At 46.3% G+C, this 27,475-nt stretch overlaps 1 protein-coding gene across 5 annotated transcripts in view; it reads left to right on the plus strand.

Moving 5' to 3' along the window:
* The window catches only part of RPH3A (rabphilin 3A), a 318,385-nt gene that overhangs the window by 264,256 nt on the left and 26,654 nt on the right, over positions 1 to 27,475 (plus strand). For all 5 annotated transcript variants that reach the window (XM_063694363.1, XM_055359157.2, XM_031000805.3 and 2 more), the window contains 6 exons: positions 2,755 to 2,901; positions 20,730 to 20,859; positions 22,073 to 22,156; positions 23,746 to 23,911; positions 25,077 to 25,115; positions 25,211 to 25,357. In XM_063694363.1, coding sequence (XP_063550433.1) covers positions 2,755 to 2,901; positions 20,730 to 20,859; positions 22,073 to 22,156; positions 23,746 to 23,911; positions 25,077 to 25,115; positions 25,211 to 25,357 — 713 coding nt within the window. The remainder of the gene's footprint in view (positions 1 to 2,754; positions 2,902 to 20,729; positions 20,860 to 22,072; positions 22,157 to 23,745; positions 23,912 to 25,076; positions 25,116 to 25,210; positions 25,358 to 27,475) is intronic.

The raw sequence follows: 27,475 nt of genomic DNA on the forward strand, positions 1-27,475 counted from the left end.
TGGTGCTAGCTGTTGGCTGGAGGCCTCAGTTCCCCTCCACGTGGGTCTCTCCACGGGGCTGTTTGAGTGTCCTCACAACATGGTGGCTGGCCAAGAGACCAAGGTGGATGCTTCAGTGTCTTTTATGACTTGGAAGCCACACAACGTCACTTCCACTGTATTTAGTTGGTCACATCGGATCAGCCTTGATTCAGCATGGGAGGGGACTACACACAGGAGGGTATGAATAACAGGAGGCAGGGACCTCTGGGGACCATCCTAGAGGCTGGCCACCATACTGGTCTTCTTTCCCTCTAGCATGCTGCCTGCTTGCTCCACTCCAGCCTTTTTGCAAAGACCATTCCCTTTGCCAGACTCAATCTCTCCCCTCCCTTCCATCACCCCTTCAGCTTATCTTTGAGGTCTCAGCAGGAATCAGCCATGGCTTTGTGGGGCCCAAAGCTTATATACTTAAGGGGCCCTCTTCAAGATCAAAAAGACAAAACCAGCTTGCTTCTGCAAACTTTCCTGATCACATGACCATTGCTAGGGCCCATCCTAGGGCCTCGGGAGGTGGCTGTGCGAACAGGGGGCCCTGAAGCTTCATCTTCACCAGGATCACAATGAATTCTCCTCACTTCCTCAAGAAGCTCTGCCCAATCTCTAGGCTGAGTAACCTCCATTGCTTCTGTCTCCCTGCATGTCACCTGTATAATTAGGCATTTAACATCTCCTTTGGCCACTAGGGACCAGGTCTTATTCAAAAACTCTTTTTATGTACTAGCTGTCAGAGAATGATCTAAATGCATGGACACAATAGAGAACCAGGGCCAGATAAGGTCCGTGCCATCCTGTAATCTATGTTCTGGTGGGAGATAAAGGGGCAATAAATATATAACAAGAAAAAATTTAAAAGATAACTTCAGCTAGAGACGGGTGCAATGGAGAAAGTGAACTAGGGCAATGAGAGATCAAAGACAGCCTCTCTGAGACCAGGATGATGAGAGGGAAGATCCAGGGAGATAAGTGTTCCTGGCAGGGGGAACAGCAAGTGCAAAGGCCCTGAGGCAAAAAGAAGACTTGGGCATTTAAGATTGAGCAGAGAGGCCAGTGCAGCTGGAGCCTAGTGACCAGGGGGAGCAAGGGGCAATGAGGACAGAGGGGCAGGTAAAGGATGGACAAGGTAAGACTTTGCAGAATAAGCAAGAAGTCTGGATTTTATTATTATTAAGGTAAAATTCACATACCGTAAAAGTAATCATGGTAAAGCATACAATTCAGCGGCATTTAGTATCTTCGCAACGTTGTGCAACCATCACTTCTGCCTAATTCTGAGTTTTATTCTAAGTCAATGAGACACCACTGGAGAGTTCTGAGCAAGGGCTTTGAGCAGTGTTATCATGTGCTCATCCCAGAGGCATCCCATCCAAGGCCACACGTGGGAAGGCAAGGTGTGTTTCCACCAGAATTTCCCCAGGCCGCGTCCTCCTTCCCTTTCTGGAAACAAGACTTGCCCCAAGACATCTGCTTCCCTTTTCCTTCAAACTCTTCCTTCTCTGCTCTTCAGAGCAAGCTAGCTAAGGTGGGAAGATGGCAGAAGATGGGGAGGAGGGAGGAAGATGGGCTTTTAATTTCCAGTTTCCAATGTCAAAAGGCAATTTCATGCCTGCTGCTGTGATTAGGCCAGCAGAAGGGACCAAGCCTGGCGGCTAATGGGGGGCTGGCTCCTGAGGATTCAGAGTTCCTGATTTTTTTCCCTCCTAGGGACAAGAATTTCTAGTGGTGTTCAACCCAGCCTTCCACTCCAGTGATGCACCTCAGAGCCTTGGGTCATGGACCATGGTGTTAGTGGAGAGGATACTAATTTGTCATAGACCATAGCCTTAACTCTGTTCCCAGCAGCCTCTGATTCTCTGAACCATTGCCAGGGCCACAGATCCCATTCTTTCCGTCTCATGGAGGGTAAATGTGCAGGCTGCCCGGGTCTGAATCCTGCCGCTGCCACTTGCCAGCCATGCAACCTTGAGCAAGTGCTCTAATTTCTCCATGCCTCAGCCTCCTCACCAGGAATTAGGGACACAAACAGCCCCTGCCTTGTAGGGGTGATGTGAGGATTGAATGAGGTAATGCAGGCACACAGGGGACTTACATGAGAGATAATAAGCTGAGGCGGGCACACAGTGGGCATGTGTGAGAGATAATTAGGTAATGTGGGCACCAATAGATGTTATGTCAGTGTTCGCTTAAAAAGAAAAGGCAAAAAGAACACAAGATAGAACCCAAAATGTTACCAGAGACTTTGAGGCTGGAAATCTAGACATTTATGTGAATTCAAGAGATTTTTGGAAACCTAGTTGGCAACCAGTTTAAACTTATTTTAAAAAACTATGTGGCCGCCAAAAGCCATCTCTCTGCCAGGCAGATGCTGTGGTCAACCTGGGACCCAGGACTTCAGACTTCCTGTCCTGAATCATTTCCACTCCAGTTGTAGAAGTCTACTGTTCTGGAATCCTTTTTGAAATATCTTTACCCTCCAGGTTTCCATGAGCTTGCTGAAAATGTCATGGAGTGTCTACTGTGTACTAAGCACATAGCAAAATAAACTCATCAGAAGCCTAAGAGGGAAGTATGTGTGTCCCATTGCACAGAGGAGCAGATTGAGGCTCTGAGAGAGATGATCCTTTTGCCCACAGTTTCCCAGACAGTGAGTTTCCCAGCAGGAATTTGAACTACTATTTTCTGTCCACCCTCACACCTTCCCAAATTTCCTTTCAGGCTCCAGGCAGGCTGGTCCGTCCACCCCAGTGGTCAGCCTGACAGGCAGAGGAAGCAGGAAGAGCTGACTGATGAGGAGAAAGAAATCATCAACAGGGTGATTGCTCGAGCTGAGAAAATGGAAGAGATGGAGCAGGAGCGAATCGGGTGAGGCTTAACACTTCCCATTCACCCCAGAGCCGCTGTGGCAGGAGGGTGTGCTGGGCTGGAGCAGGGCTTTGGCCTCAAACAGGGTGTGCTGGGCTGCCTCTGGGCTTTGCCATTTGTGACTTACGGGGCCACCTCCCCGCCCCACCCCCTTCCCCACTGGCAGACGTGGGATCTTTGTTGCATGAGTTGGGAGAGCTAGGAGAAGAGAAAAGGGACTAGAGGAGGGAGTGGGCTGCGAGTGAGGAGGCTCTTGGCTGGGGGTGCATTGAAGAAGGGGCAGGGGGAGGGATCCTGTGATAGGGAAAGAGGAGATGTCATTGGAGGCTGCAGGAAGCGGGGTGGGTGTGAGCATCAGGTGTCTCAGCTAATCACAGCTGCATAGGGATGTGTTCTGGAGATGAGAGCCATGTAGGTGTCAGAAGGTACAGCTGAGGGCAAGGTTAGGAGGACAGAGAGTAGGTAAAAAAGAGTGTGTAAAAGAGAGAGCATGTTTGAAATTAGTTACATAAAACAATCGGAGAAACCAGTCCTATAACAGTCAGACAGCGTGTGAGTGAGGAAGCAGAGGTTAACCTGATGGGTCCAGACTCCAAGAACCCGGGGTCCCATGCCAGCTCCCCACTTGCCTGCTGTGGATCTTGGGCATGTTGCTTGACCTCTCTGAGCCTGTTTGCTTACTGGCAGAATGGGGGAAATAACAGTAATTATCCTATGAGACTCTTGTAAGCGTTGAGATGACGCATGCACAGCTCCTGACCCAGGCTCTGGTGACACTATGTGTTTAATAAATGGTAGGAAGGAGGGGAAAGTGGGGCTCAGATGGTGGGGATAATGAAAACATGTTTGGGAGAGAAGCAAGGCTTATAAGAAGGATGTGTGAAGAGTGGAAGAGAGTGACAAAATCAATGAGCAGGGACAGTACTGGAGAGCAAGGAGTGGCATGGGTGTGGGCTGGAGCTGGAGGACTGGGGAAAATGTGGGGCATCATCAGGGTGGGAGGAGTGACTGAGAGAAGGGAGTGAGGGTATGTGTTTGGGGGGCTCTTGGTATAAATAGAGACTGGCTGCTGGGATACAGAGAGGCCATTGGAGTGGTCTTCCTAGACCCGAATATTAAACAGGAAATGGGAAGGCAGGATGCTGGGACACCACCTCCACCCTATGCCCCTCCCCAAGCCCTTCTACCAGGGGCAGCCATTGCCAACTGCTTACAGCGGATTTGGGCACTGAGGTGCCCACTGATTCCCTACCCAGACACTCAGCCGGGGGTTAACGAGGTTCTTGGATGGAAAATGATGCTCTGGGGATGCAGGAAGTGGATGCCTTTGATTTGAGTCTCTGCAGATAATTGCACTCAGGGCAGGCTGGGGAAATAGGGGGTGTTGTTGACAAGTGACAAACATCTGCCACAGGATGTGTCAGCTTCACACTTGGCCCTCTGTCAGCCTCCTCGGGTGGTCACGGAGGGGATGGGTCTGAGAGGCTTGCTTATGGAGTTAGATTTTTATTTTGCTTTGCTTTTTAAAAGATATTTCAGGAGTGGGAAGTTCTCCAGACTGGCAGTGTCTGTGTGTGTGTGTGTGTGTGCATGTGTGTGTATGTGTGTGTATCTTTATACAACGATGGGCCTCAGTCATGAGGGAAGGAAAGATATGTATGTTAAAGGTAAACGGTGAAAGCAAGAACTCTGTTCAACCTTTTTCTTGCATGGCACTTATCACCAGCTATCACATTTTATATTTTACATATTTTCTTTAACTATTGTACGTCTCTCCCCATTAGATTAAGATTCCTAAGGGTAGGTATTTTTGCTGGTTTTGTTCACTGCCATATTCCCAAAGCCTGGTACATAATAGGTGCACAGCAAAATATTTGTTGAGTGAATGAATGAACATGGAAGATGAGGCTATCTCCCAACTTCTTTCTACATTGCCTGTGGCCAAGAGGCTTGGGGGTTTATAGTCTTATCCAGGGTCCAAATTCCCAGGGAAAGTACTCTGACTGGCTGATGTCAGATACTATCCCTTGTCCAGTCAACTGCAGCCAGGCGTGCCAAGCCCAATTGTATCAACATGGCCACTGGGCTGCCTCTGGGGGTCAGGGGAGGTCCTTGTGGACTGAGCAGATCCCAGCTTAAATGATCTAGAACAGGGTAAATGAGGTCCCTGTTTTACCTTCAATGCCCTGCTGTATTCTCCCTACCAACCTGGTGACATGGTGGCAGAGCATTGTGGTTAAGAGCTGGGGTTGCAAAGTCAGGGAGACCTGGGTCCAAATTCCAGTTCTGCCACTTACCCACTGCATGCCCTTAGATAAGCCACTTTACCTCCCTGTGCCTCAGTTTCCTCATCTGCAAAATGTGGATAACATTATCACATACATCTGAGTGAGTATTTAATTAGCATGCAAAGGATTATTGTGGTGCCTTGTACAAAGTACATGCTTAATAAATAATGGCAATTATTTAATGGTGAGATTTTTTTTTTTTTAATGAGAAAGCTGATTTTTGACACTAGCTGAAGCCTTTGTTCTAGAAGTCTGCCCTGAGACTCCTGTTTGGCAAGTCCTGAAATTCTAGCAGCCCCTGGCTTCCCCTGAAGGAGATTTGAGAGGCTTCCAGGGGAGCTTGGGCCAAGTCTTTGGTGACAGAATGTCCCTTTGCTGAGACAATGTGTTTTCTGCCTGGCTTCCCAGAGTGGAGAGGACAGTCCCGGAAGATTCTGGCTGTGGTTGTTCCACAGCGCCCTTCCTGCAGCCAGCCATTGCTGGTAGCATCGCCAGAGGCAAACCCAATGCTATTTGTGTCTTATAAGCTCAAACCTGCCCTGATTCCTGTTCCACCCACACTTCCCTGGGAGGGGATCAGAGAAGAGTCAGATGAAAGCCAAGTGAAACATCAGACATGGAGCCAAACTGAAAATGGGGGTGCTAACTGGGGCTCCCACTGCAGAACATGAGGATCTCAGTTAGTGAGCTCTTGGGACCTCAGTTCCCCACCCATCAAATGACTCAGTCTCTTTCTCAGGATTCTTCCTGCTCAGAATCTACAGTATTTTGGGGGTGTCTGGTGAGGGGCCTCACACCCTATTGTTGGCTGTACCTCTCAGAGTAAATGAGCTCCTTCTATGTTGAAATCGCCAATGTAGCTGTGTCCCTTACTGGATCCAGACATCAGCCCCATGATGCTGAATGTTCTTTTCTGTTAACTGAGTGAAAGCTATCTGGGAGAGTTATGAAATCACTGTTAATAAACGTGATAAATAATCATCATGATGGATGCCATTTATTAAGCACTTACTATGTATGTGCCAAGCCTGTGTCTAAAAACTTCATATGAATTAACTCATTAACTGCTCCTCTCAACCTTGTCAAGTAAGCTATTATTATCCCCATTTTGCAGGTGAGGAAACTGAAGCTTAGAGAGTTTAGGTCATTTGCCCAAGGTCATATGCAGGCAAGGTACACATCCCTATTGGCTGACTCTCGGAACTATGCTCTTAAGTGTCTGAGATGTTTTTCTTGAAGACGTGTTGCAAATTCCTAGGCTCTGCAGAACATGGAAATTTTAATTACTCAGGTTTGGAGGGGACATTTTGAGAGCTGGAAGTTGAAACCCTTTCTGTGCTGGCCCAATTATTATTTTCAGCTCTTATTAACCTGTCTTTACCTTCCAAAGCTGCCAGAGCTAGTCTGCATGCTGCTGTGGTTCTGAGAGTTCCAGGAGAGAAATGCCCTCAGGCTTACCAGGAAGCATTGCCTCCCTGGGGCAGTTTTGCAAGGGTTAGCTGTCCCAGGGAGCCCCAGGCCATGGGCAGCCACCCAGAGCAACTTCATTCCATGGAGCTCATGGGCTTCTGCCAGGAGGAATCTAAATCTTCACTCACCACTCAGTTCACAACCCAGCTCTGTTCTCTTCAGCTTCCCAGGAGGCAGAGAGGATGGCCAGAAGAGAAACTCATTAACCAACCTCATTTTGCCCCCACATTTCTTATATAAGTGCCAAGCAGGATTTCAGAATTTATTTTGCATGCCCGACTGCTACAGATTTTCTATATTAGTTAGGACACTTTGCTCACAAGAAAGGAAACTAATTCCAGCTAGGTTGTTTCAGTCATCTATTGCAATATAACAAATCACCCAAAACTTCATGGCTTAGAGCAAAACAGTGCATTATTTTCATGATTTTATGGGCTAAGTATTCAGACAGAGCTCTGCTGGGCAGGTTTTCTGCTCCAGGGGACGTGGGCTAGGTTTGCTCACTCAGCTGCATTCAGTCAGTGGTTGGGCTGGGCTGGAAGGTGCAAGAAAGCTTTACTCCCCTGTCTGTACCTTGGTGCTCTTCAGGTAGCCCCTCTCTTTGCATTTCATCCTTCCTTATTCATTAGTCTGGCCTGAGCTCCTTTACATGGCAGTTGGATCCCAAGGGAGCAAAGATAGGTGTTGCCTGGTCTCTTAACAGCTGGGTCTGGAACTGGCAGGGTATCATTTCCATCACTTTCTATTGAGGACAGGAAATAGATCCTATCTCCTTATGTGATAAATGACATGTGCATGCAGAGGAGGAAGGCATTATTGGTGGCTATCTTTATCCCATTATGTAGAAAGAGAAATTTAATATAAGGGTTCAGAGATATCTCCAGGGATCTGAGGACAAGAACACAGCCTAGCCTCATAAAAGGCCTACTTCTCATCCCATATATTAGAAAATATAGCCACGCTAGCTACAGTCTCCCAGTTTTTATAGCTCTTCTTAGTCTAAATTCCAAATTCCTAGGGAAGGAACTCTGATTGACCTAGCTTGCCCTAGATGCCTGCCCCTCATCCTATCAGCAGTGGCCAGAGGTGCCAGGCTAGACACACGTGGCTGCTGAGCACTTCTCCTGAGCATAAAAGGGCCCCTTTGTGAGTTGCAAAGCCACACCTAGGTTACTCACAGGACTTTTAGAATGTATTAAGTTTGGAATTAGACATTTGCCTCCAAAATTGGTTTGCATTTCCACCTGTCTCCCTGGCATTGGTAAGGCCCTCTTTATCCTTATTATAGTTCTCTCTGTCCAGAGCCTCTCAAAGGCATTTGCTCACATATCTTGCCTGTGAAGGGACTGGCAGTTGGGTGGCTTCCATTCGAGGTCAGCTTCCCTAAACAGATGGGCCCAAAAAAGTAATTAGGATTTGTCATTAACCTTGGCATCCAGACGCCATGATGGAAGAGGAAGTCAGAGAGACTTGTTGTTGACAGGATCTGTCGCACCCCTATCACCTTCCCATCTTGATTCCACCTTCCCCTGTGTTTTTGGCATATATTTTTTCCAAAATATGGACAGAGGGAGAAGTGAGTAATAATGCCTGGAACTTGCTATGTCTAATTACCTAATTAGGCAGACATCTGTCCTATGGCTTGACAAGCCAACCATAAGCCAGGTCATACTCTCCTCTTTCTAAAGGAGGACTCTTCTCCCGCATTTAAACCTAAAGTCTTAAACATTCTATGGATGGGAGTCAGGGACTTGGGGGCATTCTGATATTATCAACATATTTATGCATGTGTCTATGTGCATTTTTTTCTCAAGAAACATAGATTTTATCAAGTTTGGGGGGACTCTGAACCCTCCAGTGTTGGGGATTATTGAGTAGTACCTCAGTTTTCTCAGGGATTGGACCAGTGCTTTTTCCAATGTCCAGCTAGCCCTAATATGTTATAGAATCTGTTTGTATAAGGTGAAAATATGGTTGGGCATAGTGGCTCATGCCTGTAATCCCAGCACTTTGGGAGGCCGAGGCGGGTGGATCACTTGAGGCAAGGAGTTTGAGACCAGCCTGGCCAACATGGTGAAATCCCATCTCTACTAAAAATACAAAAATTAGCTGAGTGTGGTGGTGCATGCCTGTAATTCCAGCTACTCAGGAGGCTGAGGCACATGAATCATTTAACTCAGGAGGCAGAGGTGACAGTGAGCCAAGATCGTGACACTGCACTCCAGCCTGGGTGACAGAGCGAGACTCTGTCTCAAAAAAACAAACAAACAAACAAACAAACAAAAAAACACATGCAACACCTTAAGGAAAGTGACTTAATCCAGTCAAGACATTTGGGGGATTTTTCTTTTTTCAGCAAAGCAAAGATTTTTTTTACTTGGGAGGCTGAGGCAGGAGAATTGCTTGAGCCCAGGAAGCAGAGGTCACAGTGAGCCACCTAGATCATACCACTGCACTCCAGCCTGGGTGACAGAGCAAGACTGTCTAGAAAAAAAAAAAAAAAGATCAAAATAGAAGTTTTCTGGATTCCTTAATTAGCTCGATGCCTGCCGTAAAAGAAAGAACAAATACATGTTGAATGAATAATGCGTACTAAGTGAACCATAAACCCAACTAAGATGCTTATCAAATCACTTTACCCTTATGGCGTCCCTCATGGCCTCCCTGACCTCATCTGTAAAATGGGAAGTTGGATGGGATAGTCTTCAAATCCCTCTAGCTCAGGGCTTCTCAAGTTCAGCACTATTTATGTTTTGGGACAGATAATTCTTTGTGTGGGGGCTGTTTTGTGCATTGTGGACTGTTCAGCAGCATCTCTGGTCTCTACCCTCTAAGATGCCTGGTTTAACTCCCTACCCAGTTGCAACAACTAAAAATGTCTCCAGACACTGCTCAGTGTCCCCGAGGGGCAAAGTCACCCCCTGTTGAGAACCACTGCTCTAGCCCTTTTGTTGGTGGAGAAGGAATGGGAGATGAAATGGACTGCGATTTTTCTTGCAATAATAACTCAACTTCTAGCAAAATAATCACAACAGACAACTCTTATTGGCATCATGTGCCAGCACTGTGCTCAGAGCTTTATGTAGATTCATTTATGTAAACTTCACAGGAATCCTATGCAATAGAACATATTACAATCATTCCCATTTCACAGATGAGGAAACTGAAGAACAGAGAGGTTTAGCAGCTTGCCCAGAGTCACACAGTTAATAAGTGGTGGGGACTGGGATTATGAATCCGGGCTGGCTGGCTCCAGAATTAGGCTCCTATTCTGCTATTCCATAGAGAAACAAATATTTATCTCCAAGCCCTGTGCTAGGAACTTTTAAATATCATATATTTCGTTTAATCCTCATAATGTCCTCACTGAGAGACAGACAATCATCTCTGCTTTACAGCTGAGTAAACCGAAGCTCAGGGAAGTTAAGCCACTTGCCCAGAGGCACACAGCCTTTATGTGGCCAAACCAGACTTTGAACTTGAATCTGTCTTTCCACTTTATCCTATTGCTTTTGGGGAGTACAGGTGGGAAAGGCAATTGATGGATGATTTCGGGGATTCAGATAAGTCAATAATTACAGGGTATCTCAAACATTTATTGAAGTTAATTGATCGTTTCATATGTTTCTTCATTCAGTTGAACAGTTCATTCCTCTTTACCACAGTGATCCTTGTCCCCTTCAGGCCTCAGCACCACATTCTCCCAACTCTATTTTCCATGACAGGAAAGGGCAGGGAGAAGGGTCAGAAAGAACCCCAACCATAAACACTGACATGAAACAGAGATTTCATTCTTCTAGCCTCTGGGCAGCTGGACCTAACTTTCAAATTCAGCTCTTCCACCCTTGAGCTGTGTACACTTGGGCAAGTGAGTTCCCATCTGTGTGCCTTGGTTTCCCCATCTGTAAAATGGGAGTGAATAATAGAGCTTCTCTCCCAGATTGTTGATGGCTTAAGGAAAACAATGCATATAGAGTACTTAGCATAGCACCTGGCACAGTGAGCACTCAGAAACAACAACCACAACTATTGCTGTTCCTGGGTTTGTCATGACACAGCACCTTGCCCAGCATGGACTGCACTAGCCCAGCTGAGCCCTCCAGTGGTCTTTCTCTCTTGGCTCCCTCATCTCCAACTCTGAACCGAGGTGACCTCCTTCCCCAAAGTGCTGAGGCCCAGGCAGGAATCCCATTCACCAATCCCTCAAGGAGACAGATTGAGATCTAGGGCTCCCCAGGTGGTGACAGTAACAAACAACAGGGAGAATTAATGAGTCTGAAATGCACATGCCCTGCATGCCAGCGTGTGTCTTCCTGATGGAGCAGCTCAGTCATTTAAGGACAGGTTCCTGAGAGACCCTGGCATTAGAGCCTCAGGCCAGCCCCCATCAGAGCAGCCATTTCCCCATTCACAGCAGATGGTCCAATTTTGACTTCAGAAAGTGCCAACTTTAATAAACTCGACAGTAATATCCCCCTACTTGGCAATTAGGGTGAGGTGAAGAGCGAGCAGGGATTCTGGAATTGATGGTGTGGTGTGTGGTGTGTGTGTGTGAGAGACAGAGAGAGAGAGAGAGAAAGAAAGACAGAGAAAGAGGCAAAAATCAGAGAGAGAGACAGAGAGGGACAACATGACATCGTACCCACTCTCCCACTTTGCTGCGTTTTTCTGAATGGTGAAATCGTGGTCAACCACTGCTTCTAAAGGCAGCTGCTCTGGCTGCATCCCATTGGTTGGTGGAACCCCAGCTTTTGGCCATTTCCTCTGCTGATTCAGAGACTGGCACATAAACCCATCACACTGGGGCAAGCAGGGTGCAGGGTGTCTCTCCCAGGCTCTGCTGCACACCACATGAAACCTACTTTCTGGGACAGCTGTACATCCATTAACCTTTTCCTCGACATGCATCAAGATGTTGCAGCAGTACGGGAAAGCTCAAAAGTAGTTACTTGAATGTTTCTGAGGTCAGTTTGGGCTTTTTGTGGGAGGCTGAGCATCAGAAATAAGCAGAGGTCGGTCCTCCACTGAGCTTATGACCTTACTCGAAGAAGGCAACTGATTGGATCTGATCTCTCTGTAAGAGCACAGTGTGTACAGACATGCATGTAAAAGTGTATTCTTGCATGTAGGTTCTGATCATACATGTGCGTGTGTGTGTGTGTGTGTGTGTGTGTGTGTGTGTGTGTACTTATAGCCATATGTACACATGCCTCTACAGGCGTGCCTGTGGATATATATGTGTGGGTGCATGTGTCATCTATGTGTGTGTGTGTTTAGAGATAGATAGGCACTTGAGTCCTATAAATTTCTAATCAATGTGGCCCCTTTAAAAGCTTTAGAAAGACAGACTTCGCAGGCAGATGATAGCATCCTGGTTACCCAGAAAAAATATGAGTACAGGGGTGTATAAAAGCCACAAATTTTCAGAATAAATAACTAGCAGCAACCATTACTGAATAGTTACCATGTTCCGGGCATTTCACAAACACTATCTCATTTTATCTTTGCAACAATCCTAGGAGGTAAGGGCTTTATTTCCCTAATTTACAGATAAAGAAATTGAAGCTCGGAAAGGTTAAGGAGCTTTCCTGGGGTCACAGAGCTGGGAAGCGGCAAAGTCCAGATATGGGGCCAGGCAAGCTCACTCCAGAATTGGTACCCCAACCCCTGCGTCATAACTGCTTCCTACTAAATCCTGAAAGTATGCACATCTGCAGGGGTGTGTTTGTGTCTGTGTCTGTGTTGGCATGCCTGTGTATAGGGAGTCTACGCTTTCTTGGGGCTGCATGTAAACACCTGAAGAAAGTGACCAGAACCTCACAGAGTCAAAAGCTTGGCTTGCCTGACATCCACAGCCAGTCAGGGAGGAATTGTTCTGCAGAGGAGAGCTAAAGTTGGATTCAGACCCAAATCAGGCTCTGGTGACTGATGGGGCAAAAATGTGGGCGTGGCAGGCAAAACAATGGCCTCCCCCAAAATGTTCACATCCCAATCCCTGGAGCTTGTGCATATGTTACCTCCAGTGGCAAAAGGGTCTTTGCAGATGTGATAGTTATGAATCTTGAGATGGGAAGATTATCCTGGATTATCCAGATGGACCCCATAGGAAACAAGGGTTTCCTATGAGAGGGAACAGGAAGGTCAGAGTCACGGAGAGATTAAAAGATGCCCTACTGCTGGTTTTGAAAAGGGAGGAAGGGGCCATGAGCCAAAGAATGCAGCTGACTTCTAGAAACTGGAAAAGGCCCGGGAACAGATTCTCTCCTAGAGCCTCCAGAAGGAATGAAGCCCTGTCAATGCCTCCACTTTAGCCTTGACCTCTAGAGCTGTTAAGATAAATGTATATGGTTTAAGCCCCTAAAGTTGTGATAATTTGTTCCGGCAGCCACAGAAAGCTAATAGAGAGTGATTCCTGGAAACCTGCTGGCATGCAATGGCATGTTGTGGCCCTCCTGATATGCTCGTTTACCACCACTGAGTTAGACCCATTTGGACCAACCTTGTAGTTTCAAAAGATTTGCTCAGCTCCATGTGTACAGAAAGACCAGAAACCTGCCTGCTTCATTCTACCTGGAACAGCCGCAGCATCTGAAACTCTCACTGCACTGAGCCTCCCAAGGGCTCCATTCATCTGTCCAAGTGTTGTCTCTAAATGGGACTGGGTGTAGTGTCTCATACCTGTAATCCCAGCACTTTGGGAGGCTTTGGTGGGAGGATTGCTTGATTGAGCCCGGGAATTCAAGACGAGCCTGAGCAATATAGTGAGACCTCATCTCTATAAAAAATAATAGCTGGACGTAGTGGCACGCACCTGGAGTCACAACTACTTGAAAGGCTGAGGTGGGAAGTTTGCTTGAGCCCAAGAGTTTGAGGCTGCAGCGAGCTATGATCAAGCCACTGCACTCCAGCCTGGGTGACAGAGTCAGACCCTCGGGTGACAGAGTCAGACCCTGTCTCAAAAAAAAAAGAAAAAGAAAAAGAAAAAAAAAGGCAGGCAGGGGTGAAGTTGGGTCTCCTCCACTGAAAGCCCTTGCATGCAGTCCCATCAGTCTTCAATACAAGACCCTGCATGGAGTGGTCCCTGCCATCTCTCCAGCCTCATCTCCCACCATTCAGCCTCCCAGCCATGCTGAGCACCTCTCACTTTCTTCGCACATGCTATTCCCTGGTTTCTCTGAGCACCTGTCCTGTCTGTTCCTGTCTCTCTCGTGAGTTCTCATAGCTGCTCATACTTGTCCTTCAGGGGACTTATGATGATTATGGCAATTTGCATGATTTTTTAAACAATGTCCGATCTCTCACTTGAACGCCAGCTCCATGAGGGCAGTGATCTTGTTGTTTTGCTACCCTTGGATCCTCACTGTCTACTTGGCACATAGTAGGTACTCTATACATGTTTGTCAAGTGAGTGAATAGCCCATCTGCCTCCACTGGGATGGCAAGGCCAGACCACTTTGGGAACCTGCTTCCCACCACCTCCAGAGGCCATCCGTTGGTGCCCAGAGGAGGGGACATACTTCTGGTGCCTCTGGGAGTATCCTGGGAATTGGGATGTGCCCACCTGACTTCACTGAGTAACCAACAACTCACCTTAAGCACCCAGCCTGGTGATGGATGTTCCCAGGATGTCAGGTGTGAGTAGTCATCATAAAGTTAATCAGGCATGTAAAGACATAGTAGGGAGTGTCAGCCACTTACAGGGTTCAGCTAATTGGGCACTTAATGTGAGAGAAAGGGATGGAGACATTAGATAGGTAAACAAAACCAGGCAGGCAAATAACACCAGGCAGTCAATGCAGACAGGGTCTACTCTTAGTCATCAAGGGTCCTTCCATTTCAAAAAAAAGAGGAGAAATCTCAATGTTTCTGTCTCAGGATCTGAGAATCCAGAATGCTGCACATGAGAGGAAACTTGAGCTGCAGCTCATCTAACCCCTCTTATTAGAAGAGGTTTTTTCAAGGTCATTGACTGGAAAAGAGGTAGGATTCAAACCCGTGGCTTTTAACCGTCGGCCACATGATCTTCAAAAATGCACTTTCTTCTCTGATGTAAAAGTAATACATGTTCATTTTAAGAAAGTCAAGAAAGTATAGAGGAGTCCAGCTAGCTGGGTGCATTAAAGAGGGAAGTAAAAATTACCCATAACCCCTCACTGCCTGGTGATTATCGCTGTGAATATCTTGGTGTGTTTCCTTCCTGATGTATATATACATATTTGAGTGCACACAATGGAGATATTCAGGTGAGCATGTTTCAAACCCAAACTCACACCCTGTTCACAATCCTGCACTCTGGGTTTTTGCTTTTTTCCCACTTAACACAGCAAGAAGAGCGTGTTTCCATGGGATGTGTCTCACCACCTCCTTTCCTGTTTCTTAAAGTGTAGCCAGGAATTCACCAGCAGATTCAAACAGGGAGCCGCTTTAAAATGCAGGTTCCTAGGGCTCCCCCAACCCCATAGAATTATTCTCTGAATATTGAACATTCTCCCCGGGTGATCTAAATAGACCACACATTTTGGGAACATTCCCCTCACACAGTGGCTCTCAACAGGACTTCATGCTTAAATTCTGATATCCAGGCAGAATTAGATCCATAGCTGAGAAGGTTTAGAGTCAGGGCCGGGCACTGGCGTTTTTCTTAACACTGGCTGATCGACATGCAGTGAGGGTAGAGAGCGTCTCCCATACACATCTAGGGCTTGCCTGCCAAGACTGATAAAAACACATCTTTCTTCTGGGGTGAAGATGCTGAAATGTTTTATCACCAGGATAAAGACCCACTTGTGACACATGGTCCACCATGACCCAATTTTGACTTGGCTTTTTGCAAAGGTTTGTTTCCTAGTTTAAAGTCTTAAGCTGTTGGGGTCTTCCATGTTGTGGCTCCAGCATTTGAGCTGCAGGCAGGCTGCAGGAAGCTCCCTGCTCATTCTCAATCTTCTCAGGGAGAAGGAAGATCTGCGTGTCCCCACCTCACACGCATCCTCTTTATTGGTCTGTATTAAACTCATGGATAATGAGGGTCCCTGAGCTGAGACATCTGAGTAATGATCTTAATTCTGTTGCTTTTCTGTGCCATTTGCTGCTGCTGATAGGAGCTAATGAGACACTCCCCGAATAACGTGTGTTCATGAGGCCTTTTGGCGTCCAGGAGTTAATGGTGAAAGGAGCAGGCACTAGGTGGGGAGGCTGCAGTGTGGGTTTGCAAGTGACGGGCAAGTCCACAGCCTTCATTTTCCAGGAAGAGGCAGAAAACCCTTTTAAGTTTCCTTAAAGCACACTGCGGTTTAGAATTGGATTTGTCCCACGCCCTCTTCCTGAGCTGCTTTGGCAAAGCTCAACATGAGGCAGGAGGCTGTGGGGATTCATGGAAAGCAAAGATGATTGACTGAAGCAGAGAACTAGATTCTAGCTGTGGCTGAGTGACCCAGGCAAGCGGCCCACTCTCTCTGTGTTCTGAGACCCCCAATGGTAGAGTGAGAAGAACACAATCTATTTTCTGACTAAGGCAGTTGATGAAGGTGAAAATAGTAGGGAGCAACTGTGTATAAGAAAAATGTCCCCATGCAACTGCCATCCCCCGCCTCCATGAGCCCACTTCGTTGTCTCATAAAATTTTATAATTCTATGGCATTGAAAGGCATCCTGATGTTTAACAGCTCTAGTCAACTTCAAACTGTGTTTTTAAAACCCTGGAACCAACTTTCTAAAGGAAATCTAATTCAACAGTCCAAACAAACAAACGAGATCAATACAGACATGCTCTGTATGGAATGAGGTTCCACCATGCTGCCACAGAGGTTGGCCCCTGAACTGGCTCTATGAAACCCTCGGGGTGCCATGAAGCACAGTTTGACAACCACCGATGCAACCCAATGCCTCCTATTTTCCAGATGAGCAAACTGAAGTCCAGAGAGGCAAAAGTCCAGGCTAAAATCAAGATTTGTCAACCGCATGTTGAGGGTTCTTTGGGGAAACACAGTGATGGAGCATTGGTTGGGTATCTTGTCCCAACCTCGGGCAGTGAGAGGTGGATGGGCTAGAACCAGCCAGGGTAACTGCATATGTGCAGCTTGGTGCTTGCTAATGATTCAGGGGCCCTTGGTGAGGGAAAGGCAGGGAAATCGAGCAGGGTGGAGGTTGGCCTGTTCAAGGCGATCCCCATGGCTGTACATGGCACGTGGCTGTGTGCATGCTGAGAACAGGGACTTGGGAGCTGACTGCCTGGGTCTGAGTCCCAGCTTTCACCACTTCTTAGCTGTGTAACTGGCATAAACCACTTAATCTTTCTGTGTCTCAGTTTTCTCATGTAGTAAATGGAAACAAAAGTAATCCTTAGCTTCTAGTGTGACTGGGAGAAGTCATTAAGAATATCCCCAGCTGGGCGCAGTGGCTCACGCCTGTAATCCCAGCACTTTGGGAGGCCAAGTTGGGCAGATCATGAGGTCAGGAGATCGAGACCATCCTGGGTAGCACAGTGAAACCCCGTCTCTACTAAAAATACAAAAAATTAGCCAGGCGCGATGGTGGGCGCCTGTAGTCCCAGCTACTCGGGAGGCTGAGGCAGGAGAATGGCGTGAACCTGGGAGGCGGAGTTTGCAGTGAGCCGAGATTGCACCACTGCACTCCAGCCTGGGCGACAGAGCAAGACTCCATCTCAAAAAAAAAAAAAAAAAAAAAAAAAAAGGATATCCCTGTGGAGGGCTCACATCTGTAATCCCAATGCTTTGGGAAGCTAAGGCAAGAGGATCATCTGAGACCATGAGTTTGAGACCAGCCTAAGCAACATAGTGAGACCCCATCTTTCCAAAAGAAATTTTTTAAAATTAGCCAGGCATGTGAGATCGTACCATTGCACTCCAGTCTGGGCCACAGAGTGAGACTCAGTCCCCACCACAACCAAAAAAAAGTTAGCCGGGCATGGTTGCACATGCCTGTAGTCCCAGCTACTTGGGAGGCTCAGGCAGGAGGACTACTTGAAGTCAGGAGGTTAGTGCTGCAATAAGCTGTGATCACAACATTGCACTCTGGCCTGGGTGGCAGAGCAAGGCCCTATCTCTAAAAATAATAGTAACACTACATAAATAAAATGAGAAAATAAAATTTAAATAAAAAGCTGTGCCTGGTACATAGTAAGTGCTCAGTAAACACCAGCTACTATTACAGGAGTTCTGAGACCATGGACTGGGAGCTTGTTCCTGCTTCCTGCCCCCTCCAATCATCCTATAGAAATAACTTCTAGGGAAGATGGGGTGGGTGGGGGGAAAATGAGGAAGAATTGAGAAGAGCGTGCTGCCTTCAGCTCTGTGCATGGTGCCTCCTCAAGCGGTTCTGTGCAATCTGGGTCACAGCAGAGGCTCCAGAGCCTGCAGGCTGCCTTTGGCTCTTCCCTGGGCAGGGCAGCACCTCTCTCGAATGGAACACAAGGGACAAGCTGCTATTTATGGCATTGTAACTCGGAGCACTCTGAGGGTGTGGCAGGAGCAACGAGGGCCGTGGGGAGAGTCAGCATTAAGTGCCTGCCAGGCAGGACTACTAGGGGCCCTCTGGGTGCTGTGACGCCCAAGTCCCTCCCATCGGCTCTCCCCTGCCATGTATGTACACAGCTGGGACCCAGCCCATGGAGGGGTGGGTGGGGTCCAGCTCTATCTGGGTTCACTGGCTGTGTGTCTGGAGGGAGTCCTTATTTGAGGGATGGGCAAGGAGATGACTTCAAGCTGGTGGGAAGTGACCCCCCCCCCCAAAAAAAACCCAAAGTGGAAACAGGATGCCACAGTTGTCATTCAGTGTGTGGTCTGAAACCAGTGGCATCATGTGCCACCACCTGGGAGCTTTCTAGAAATGTAGCACCTCAGGCCCCACCTCAGACCTGGTGTTTCAGAATCTGCATTTTAACAGATCCCCGTGTCATCTGCGTGCACATTAAACTTAAGAAGTGCTAGGGTCATGCATATGAAACATGGGTTCTAGGGGGTTTTGTTGTTGTTTTTTTGAGACAGAGTCTCGCTCTGTCACCCAGGCTGGAGTGCAGTGGCACAATCTCAACTCACTGCAACCTCCGCCTCCTGGGTCCAAGCGGTTCTCCCGCCTCAGCCTCTCGAGTAACTTGGACTACAGATGCACACCACCAGGCCCAGCTAATTTTTTTGTATTTTTAGTAGAGATGGGGTTTCACCATGTTGGTCAGCCTGGTCTTGAACTCCTGGCCTCAGGTAATCCACCAACTTGGCCTCCCAAAGTGTTGGGATTACAGGCGTAAGCCACCATGCCCAGTTATGGGTTCTAGTTTTGGCTCTGCCACTTCCTAGCTGTGTGACCTTGGGTAAGTCATTTAACTTCCCGGTGCCACTTTCTTCACCTGTAAAATGGCATAAATAGTAGTGCCTCCCTCCTGGAAGTGGGTGGCAATGCACTTCATGCCATGCTAAGCATATAGTGAGTATCACTGACGTGTAAGCTGTTATTATGCATGACTTGACACTCAATGTGCTTACCTTTGCTAGACGTATGTGTGGGGAGTGAGCTGCTCTCATTCATTCATTGATTCAACCAGCATATACAAATCCTCACTACAGCCTAGGCACTGATCCAGCACTGGGCACACAGCAGGGAACAGAACAGACAAGGTGCCTGGCCCCGGGGAACTCATAGCCCAGCAACAAACCAGAGATTGTTTCACAATCAGCTAATTATTTAATGCAGATAATCCCTGTAGTTAATTCCAAAGGTGACCAGTGCTATGAGGAAGTACCAGGTTGCTAGTAGAGTGAATAAAATTGGTAGTCAGAGGAGGCTCTCGAGAGGGAGTGCTATTCTAAAGAATGAGGACACTCAGGCCAGGCGCAGGGGCTCACGCCTATAATCCCAGCATTTTGGGAGGCCGAGGCAGGTGGATCACGAGGTCAGGAGATCAAGACCATCCTGGCCAACATGGTGAAACCCAGTCTCTACTAAAAATACAAAAATTAGCCCAGCATGGCAGTGTGTGCCTGTAGTCCCAGCTACTCAGGAGGCTGAGGCAGGAGAATTGCTTGAACCCAGGAGGCAGAGGTTGCAGTGAGCCCAGATCGTGCCACTGCACTCCAGCTTGGGTGACAGAGCAAGACTCTGTCAAAAAAAAAAAAAAAATGGATACTGTAGGCAGGGAAAATATAAAAGTGTGTGTGTATGCAACAGAGAGAGACAGAGAGATCACAAATGTGTGTGTTTGTTACACAAGGAACTAAATGTGCTCTGATGCTGAGGCAGACAGAATTGAAACTGAAAGATCAGTGTAACTAGAGCAATGATTCTCAAAGCCATTCTTGAGCATGCATCAGGATACCTTGGAGGACTTATAAAATACAGATTGCTGGATCTCTATCCAGCCAAATTAGAATCATTTAGCTTCCAGGACATTCATTTTCAAAGGGGAGTCTTCCTGCATTCTGTTCACCCTCTACCCTTTCCTTAAACTGTCTGCACTTGACAGTTTCAGGGCAGAATTTCTAATTCAGTTGGGCTGGGGTGGAGCCAAAGAATTCGGTTGGGTCATTGAATGTCAGGAGAGGAGGGGGTCAAGGAAGACCCCCCTGCCACAGGGTTTCTGGTTTGAGAAAGTATGTAAATGGTGGTGACATTTCCCAAGACTGGGAAGCAGGTTTGGTAGAGCTGGAGATGGAGAGCAGCCAAGATGAAAAGTTGAGTTTGAAAGGGTAAGTTTGAGATGCCTATGAAGACATCCAAGTAAAGGCATCATGGAGACAGATAAATAGATCTAAATAAATCCAGCGCTCAGAAGGCAGTTTCTGGGAGGAGGTGACAGAAGACAGAAAGGACTAGATAAGGTTCTTAATCCAAAGTCAGTAGAATAGATGGGACTTTGAGGGGTGTGGGAGGGAGGTCTTTGGTATTCTGAAAATGCGTCAGAATTTTATGTGCATGTGCCTTTTCCTGGGGAAGAGTTCACAACTGTCATCAGACACACATATGACTCAAAGAAGGTGAAGACTATCAACCTGACACTGTGGGATATGCTGGTGGTCCCCAGTCCTACAAGGTCCTTATTTACCTTGTCTCTGCTTCCAGACGCCTGGTGGACCGCCTAGAAAACATGAGGAAGAACGTGGCTGGGGATGGGGTGAACCGCTGCATACTGTGTGGAGAACAGCTGGGGATGCTGGGCTCTGCCTGTGTAGTATGTGAGGACTGTAAGAAGGTACCATCATCCTCTTCTCCCTTCTTCCCTGTGCAGCACCTGCAGAGGGGAAAGTCCTAGGCTCCAGCTGTAGGGGTCACTGGGTCTTGGGGGTGGAGATTGGATCCTGAAGATCACTTGCCAGAATATGGTTTTTTTCTGGGATGCTTCCATGCCCTACTGTCTTCCAAGGTAACCCTGATCCTGGTTCCTCCCTGGAAGCCACTCTGAGCCTTCTGTCTCTTAGAGCTGAGCTCCATCCAGGGTGAACTAGGGAGCCTGTGGCAGGACATGAGCAATGATTGAGCCTGCAGTTATCCTGGTTGTACCTTAGCAAGTTATGTGTCAGTTTAAAGAGCATGCTAAGCACATGTTTATACTTGTGTGTATGTGGAATGCTTTCAGTTTTCTCGTATCCTGGGTTCTGATACAAGAAACTTAGAAAGCCAAGTTAGAATCATTTGGCTTCCAAAGCATTTGTTCTCAAAGGGGAGTATTCCTGAACTCTGTTCACCCTCTAACCTTTCCTTAAACTGTCTGCACTTGACAGTTTGGGAGCAAAGATACAACTGTCCTGGGGTCTGCCGGACTCCAAGAGTTCAGTTGAACAACCCAGCTGGAGACATCTATAATGTCATCATCTCCAGCTTGATGTCACATTTGACATGTAGAATGAAATCTTGCAAAAAGTTTATTCTGAAAAACTTGCCAGTCAACTCGATAGCGAGAATTTTGTGACCCATTAAGTTTTCCTAATTGTCTTAACTTCCAGGAAATTCAATAAAAAATATAGTATTTCATCACACAGCCATGGCATTTTCTCAGATAACTTTCTTCTCTTTGGGGAGTTAAACTTCTAGTCATAGTCTAGGTTGTCTCAGGTCCGTTTTGGAAATAAAGAGGAAATAAATTAAGATAAAAAATGGATATATGGTCATTCCTCTTTAGAAAAAAGTATGTCAGTGATCTCCCCAGCGTGGATGATGAAAATTCAGATCCCACAGGGACTCTTAAAGAATTCCTTCATCCAGTGCTTGGGAATGACTCAAGTTCTTATTGGAAACAAGACTCAAATTGGAGTTTTATTCTAACTGGCCTTGCTCATAGAAGGAAGTGGGAGAAATGGAAGCAAGTTCTTCCTCTTTACATCCACCAAGAGAAAGTGGGGGGCTACATTGCCATGCCTCCCATGAGCATGGCTCATCTGAGTGTGTTGGCTGTGTTTCATCCACAGAACGTCTGCACCAAGTGCGGAGTGGAGACCAACAACCGCCTGCATTCTGTGTGGCTCTGCAAAATCTGCATTGAGCAGAGGGAGGTGAGTGCCCTGGTCCCAGCTGGTGCCTAGATCACCCTCCTTTCTTGGCCAGCTTAAGAGGTGCCTTAAGAGGTTTGTATGAAAGGATCCAGCTCAGCAGTGAACATTGACAGAACAACCTCAGAGTATTTGGATGAATTATTTCTCCTCCTCTGCTTCTGTGACTTTTTTTCTTCCTTCCCATCCTCTCTTCTTCCCTCTCTGTTCCTCGCCCTCTGGCCTTTGTTCTTTCTTTGACCCCATTTCTCACCTTATGGGTCTTCCTCTCCCAGCGTCTTTCCTTTCTCTCTCTCTATTCCATTTCTTATTTCCATTTTTTTATTTCCTCACACTCTCCTCTTGTTTGAGCCCTTTTCTTCCTCTAATGCTTACTGCTTTTTTCTCCCCTTTCCTCATTTTGTTATTTCTCACATCTTCACACCCTTTTCTCGGCAATTTCTCTTTACTTTGTCCTCTTTCTTTCTCCCAGGCATCCTTCTCTTCCCCAGTCCTGCTTCTTACTTATCTTACCCCAATTAAGTCCTTTCTCCTTCTCCCAATTTCTTCACCCCCCACCCACTGCTGCAGAGTCCTGCCTTTGAAACCATGTTTCAATAACCATGTTCTCCTCAGTTTCTGTCAGGGGCCTGGCAGGAAAGCATTGGCACACTTCAGTAGGATAATCAAGGGCTTGATGAAGGTGTTATTGACAAGGGTCCAGGCAGAGCTAAGAGGAATCAGCAAGGGTTGGCGAGTCATGCTAGCACCAGCAAAAACAGGTTTGCTGTTTCCCCTTCTAAGACTGAAGAGATAGAGGAGGGAATGGTTACCAGACAGGAAGATAGGTGTAGCCTAACAGGAATGCAGTCACTGTCCAACTAGCAGTGGGTTGGGGGGAGCCAAGGAAATAAATACCATAGTTCCACCCTCCTCTTTGCTACAAACTCTTTATTTGCCCAGAGAACTCTTCAGCAATCCAAGCTTTCAAGGGGCTTTGTTGTAATCCCTGGTGCTCTCCTTGACCAACTAAACCTGAAGACAGAGGTCAAGGTTTATTTGGTGGAGTCCAGTTAGTGCAGCCCATACTGGTCAGCCTCCTGGGGCACAGAGCAGGGTGGAGAATGAATCTGACGGGACAATGGAAGATGTTTCACACACCGTCCTAGGTGTGCTGCTCTGTTCTGACCCACAGGGCCAGGAGAAAGGCCAGAGGTCTTGGGGAAGTTGTAGGTAGATCATCCTCTTCACAACAACCAGTGTAGTGGAGAGCATGCCACATTTAAGAGATGGAAGACTTGGAGTTGAGCCCTTGTTTTTCCATTCTCTAGCTGTGTACTATTGGACCAGTCCTTAAGATTTTGGATATTCCACTTTCTCCATTGAAACTCCACTTTCTTCATGGGTAAACTCAAGCCCTTTCTACTGAGTTTTCAGGGTGGATGGGCTGAATAAATATGAATTGTGCAGGGATCTGTAGTAATAAGAAAAGTGTGCTGGCTATTGTGCCAGTGTGCTTTGGATGAGGAGGAAAGATAAAAATGGGCACTCATGAAGGTAAGAGCAACAGCGCTTGGCTGCCACATCTTCAATCCCTGTCTCTCCTCCCCTAGGTGTGGAAGCGTTCTGGAGCGTGGTTCTTCAAAGGCTTCCCCAAACAGGTCCTCCCACAGCCTATGCCTATAAAGAAGACCAAGCCCCAGCAGCCTGTCAGTGAGCCTGCTGCCCCTGAACAGCCTGCTCCTGAGCCCAAGCACCCTGCCCGGGCTCCAGTTCGAGGTAGGACAAAACAGGTGCTTCTTTCAGGACCAAGGACAGATCTTAGCCAACTGGTCTACCTGAGGGATGGCCTGACATCATGTCTGTGTTTCCACCCAGTTGTTGCATGGTCAGCTTCTGCACTTGGGTCTAGGACTCCTATATCTCCTTCAGAGTTCACCATAAATCCTTATCAAGTGGGTAGCACAGGGAAATCTCCAGCAATGCCAAGCCGCCCAGAGGCTTCATTGTCATCCCTGGTGGCATATCTAGTGTACAAGAGGTGGAAATTAAAATTAGGAACTGAGAGACACTTTCACCACCAAGATCACACTGGAGCCTGGGAGAATACTCGGCTTGCTGAGAAGGCCTTCCTGGACCCTGATATTTCTCCTACTATCCATAAGCAAGTCTGATTTGGACTAATTAAAAGTGAAAGATGAATAGAAGGAAATCAGTAAAAGAAAATTACTGCTACTAAATTGCTACTATTGACATTATCACTATTATCCAAGTATTATGATTAATTATTAAAATGATTAAGAGGGAGAAGCAAAACAGTAAAAATTTTAAAAAGCAACCATAGTAAAAATACATTTTAGTTGGACTAGACCACTAGGACTGACCAGATGAAGCCCTTGCAATAATTTCAACTGATGCTAAGTGATAAAATCTGGACTAAATGACAATTCCAGATTGAGTGCAGGCGGTACTTCTGAAAGGAAGGGTACAGCGTTTTTCATAAGATAACTTATCAAGGCACTTAGCACAATGCCTGCCACCTGAGAGGCATTCAACAAATGTTTTCTTCCTGACAAGGCAAGAGCAATTTCTACTCCTTGCAGAGAATCACCAAATTGTCAACATATATTGCATCCCTGAGGAGTCCCCAGTTTTCACCACTAAAATACTCCTTCTTCCTAGTTCTTCTAGGCTGAGAAGGCTGTATAGCATAATTGTTCTTTATAAAGCCTGTGTATGCTCGTATGTGTTTGTGCATGCAAAAAAAAAAAAGTGAAATAGTAAACAGGAGCTAGATCAAAGAGGAGGTTGGGAGAAAGACTTTTAATTTTTAAAACATATTCTTAGGCAACAGTCAATGAACCCCTTTGTAGGCTTCTTAAGTACCAGTTTTCCAGACACCAGAAAACCAGTACTCCTCATAATTTGTGTTTTCTTTCTCCAGGTGACAGTGAAGATAGGAGGGGCCCGGGTCAGAAGACAGGTGGGTTCTGCTGACTCTGTTTTGTCATTTTAGACAAGAATTCACCTAATTCCCTCGATGCCCTTTCTCTACTCAATTCATGCTCTTCTTTCCAGGCCCTGACCCGGCCTCTGCTCCCGGGCGAGGAAACTATGGGCCTCCCGTGCGCAGGGCCTCCGAGGCACGAATGAGCTCAACTAGCCGGGATTCAGAGAGCTGGGACCACAGTGGGGGTGCTGGAGACTCCAGCCGGAGCCCAGCAGGTGAGCAAGATGGGCAAATCCAGAGACAGTTCTCTGGATAGGGAGACTCAAAAAGAATGAGGGGAACTCTGTTTTTATTCATTTACTTAGGCAGCATTTATTGAGTCCTACTGTGTGCCGTGTTCTATTCCAGATACTGGTTTTAGTCTATGGTAGAGGAAAGACAGGATTCAGAAACAATTCTGGCTCTAGACATCCATAATTTTGGTTAGATCCTTTTCTTGCTGTAATACCATATGTCAGAAAACATGATTTTTTTTTGTCCCCGCCTCAAAAAAAAACCCTGGGTGAAAAATGCCCCTAGGCTTCGAACAAAGTAAGGATGCTTCACTCTCAAAGATCTCTCCAAGTCTCCCCTTGGCAATGGCCTCTGCTGTCTGGGCATATGGCATAGGTCAGCACGGCCAGGATGTCACTGACATGTGCTCGTATTGGGTACCTCACATTCCTGGCCTCACTCTTGGTGGGTTTATTTGGTAAGAGTGCCCATTGGTAGGAGTCATTGAGCACAGGACTTTGAAGGAAATGTCTACCATATTGGAACATAGCCCCTTGTCTGAGACCTCAAAGCGGCTTCATTTCTTTTGCAGGAAGGGGCTGTGTCTGGGTCTAAGTCAGACTGGCTGGATATTTATGTCCCATGTTGACATCTGGCCTTCTCTTCCTGAATTGTGTGTTTGTAGCTTAGCACTTCACTTCCTCTTATTGGCAACAGAGCTGGGCACGTACCTTGTGCTTCATAATCTGCCCAGACCTCCCCCCGACAATGAACCTGTGGTTCAGATGAACAGAGAAAGAGGAACTTCTCAGATCCTCAACATCAGGAAGTATTTATAGAGTGTTTACTATGTGCCAAATGCCGTCTCAAGTTCTTTTACATACATTATCTCATTTAATGTTTGCCACAACTCCAAAATCCACGTATGAGACGTCTGTTATTCGCATTTTACAGAATGGAGAAACTGAGCCTCAGAGAGGCGATGCTACTTGCCTTAGGTCACACAACTGATAATTGGTTAGAATGAGAATTAATTCCCTGTATGTCCAATCTCAAAGCCTGTACTTTTTCTTTTCTCTTCCAGAAAGGTAAAGTTTCTTTTGGCAATGCCTTTTAAAATTATTTTTTAATTGTTGTAAAATATATATAACATAAAATCTACCATTTTAACCATTTTCATGTGTACAATTCAGTGGTGTAAAGTACATTCACACGGTTACACAACCATGCCACTATCCATCTGCAGAACTTTTTTGTCATTACAAACTGAAACTTTGTATCCATTAAATAATTCCACACTCCTCTCTGCCCAGCCCCTGGTAACCACTCTTCTTGATTCTGTATCTATGGTTTTGACTACTCTAGGTACTGCGTATCAGTAGAATAATACAGAATTTGTCCTTTCATGACTGGCTTATTCCACCTAGCATAATGTCTTCAAGGTTCACCCATGTTGCAGCATGTGTCAGAATTTCTTTCCTTTTTAACCCATTATGCTGGAGGTTGCAATATTTTTGTGTGAAAAACCAGACCTTGACGGTGACTTTGAGCAGTAGGATATAAATAACTCCTACAAGCTTAGCATTCCAATAATGGAACACTGGGCATAAATTAAGAATACACGATATTCTATTGCGTATTTATATAGTGAATATATATATACACACACACATAATATAGTATACATATATATGCAATAGAATATATAGAAACATAGTATATATAATATAAAATATAATATACAATATATAGTATATGTTATTCATTATATACATATAGTGTATATACACAGTGCATATACTATATATAGTGGTGTATATGTATATACATGTATATATACATATATATAGTGGTGTGTGTGTATATATATATTATATATACTACATTCTGTTTATCCATTCACCCATCAACCTTTTAGCTGTTGTAAATGATGTCATTGTGCGCCTGACATACAAATATCTGTTGCACTCTGTTCTTTTGAGTATATACCTATAAGTGAAGTTGCTGGATCGTATGGTAATTCTGTGTTTAATTTTTTGAGGAACCACCATTCCGTTTTCCATGGTGGCTGAGACATTTTTAGATTCCCACCAACAATGCAAAAGGGTTCTCATTTCTCC

This window comes from Gorilla gorilla, chromosome 10 (genome assembly GCF_029281585.2).
Source record: "Gorilla gorilla gorilla isolate KB3781 chromosome 10, NHGRI_mGorGor1-v2.1_pri, whole genome shotgun sequence".
NCBI classification, from domain to species: domain Eukaryota; kingdom Metazoa; phylum Chordata; class Mammalia; order Primates; family Hominidae; genus Gorilla; species Gorilla gorilla.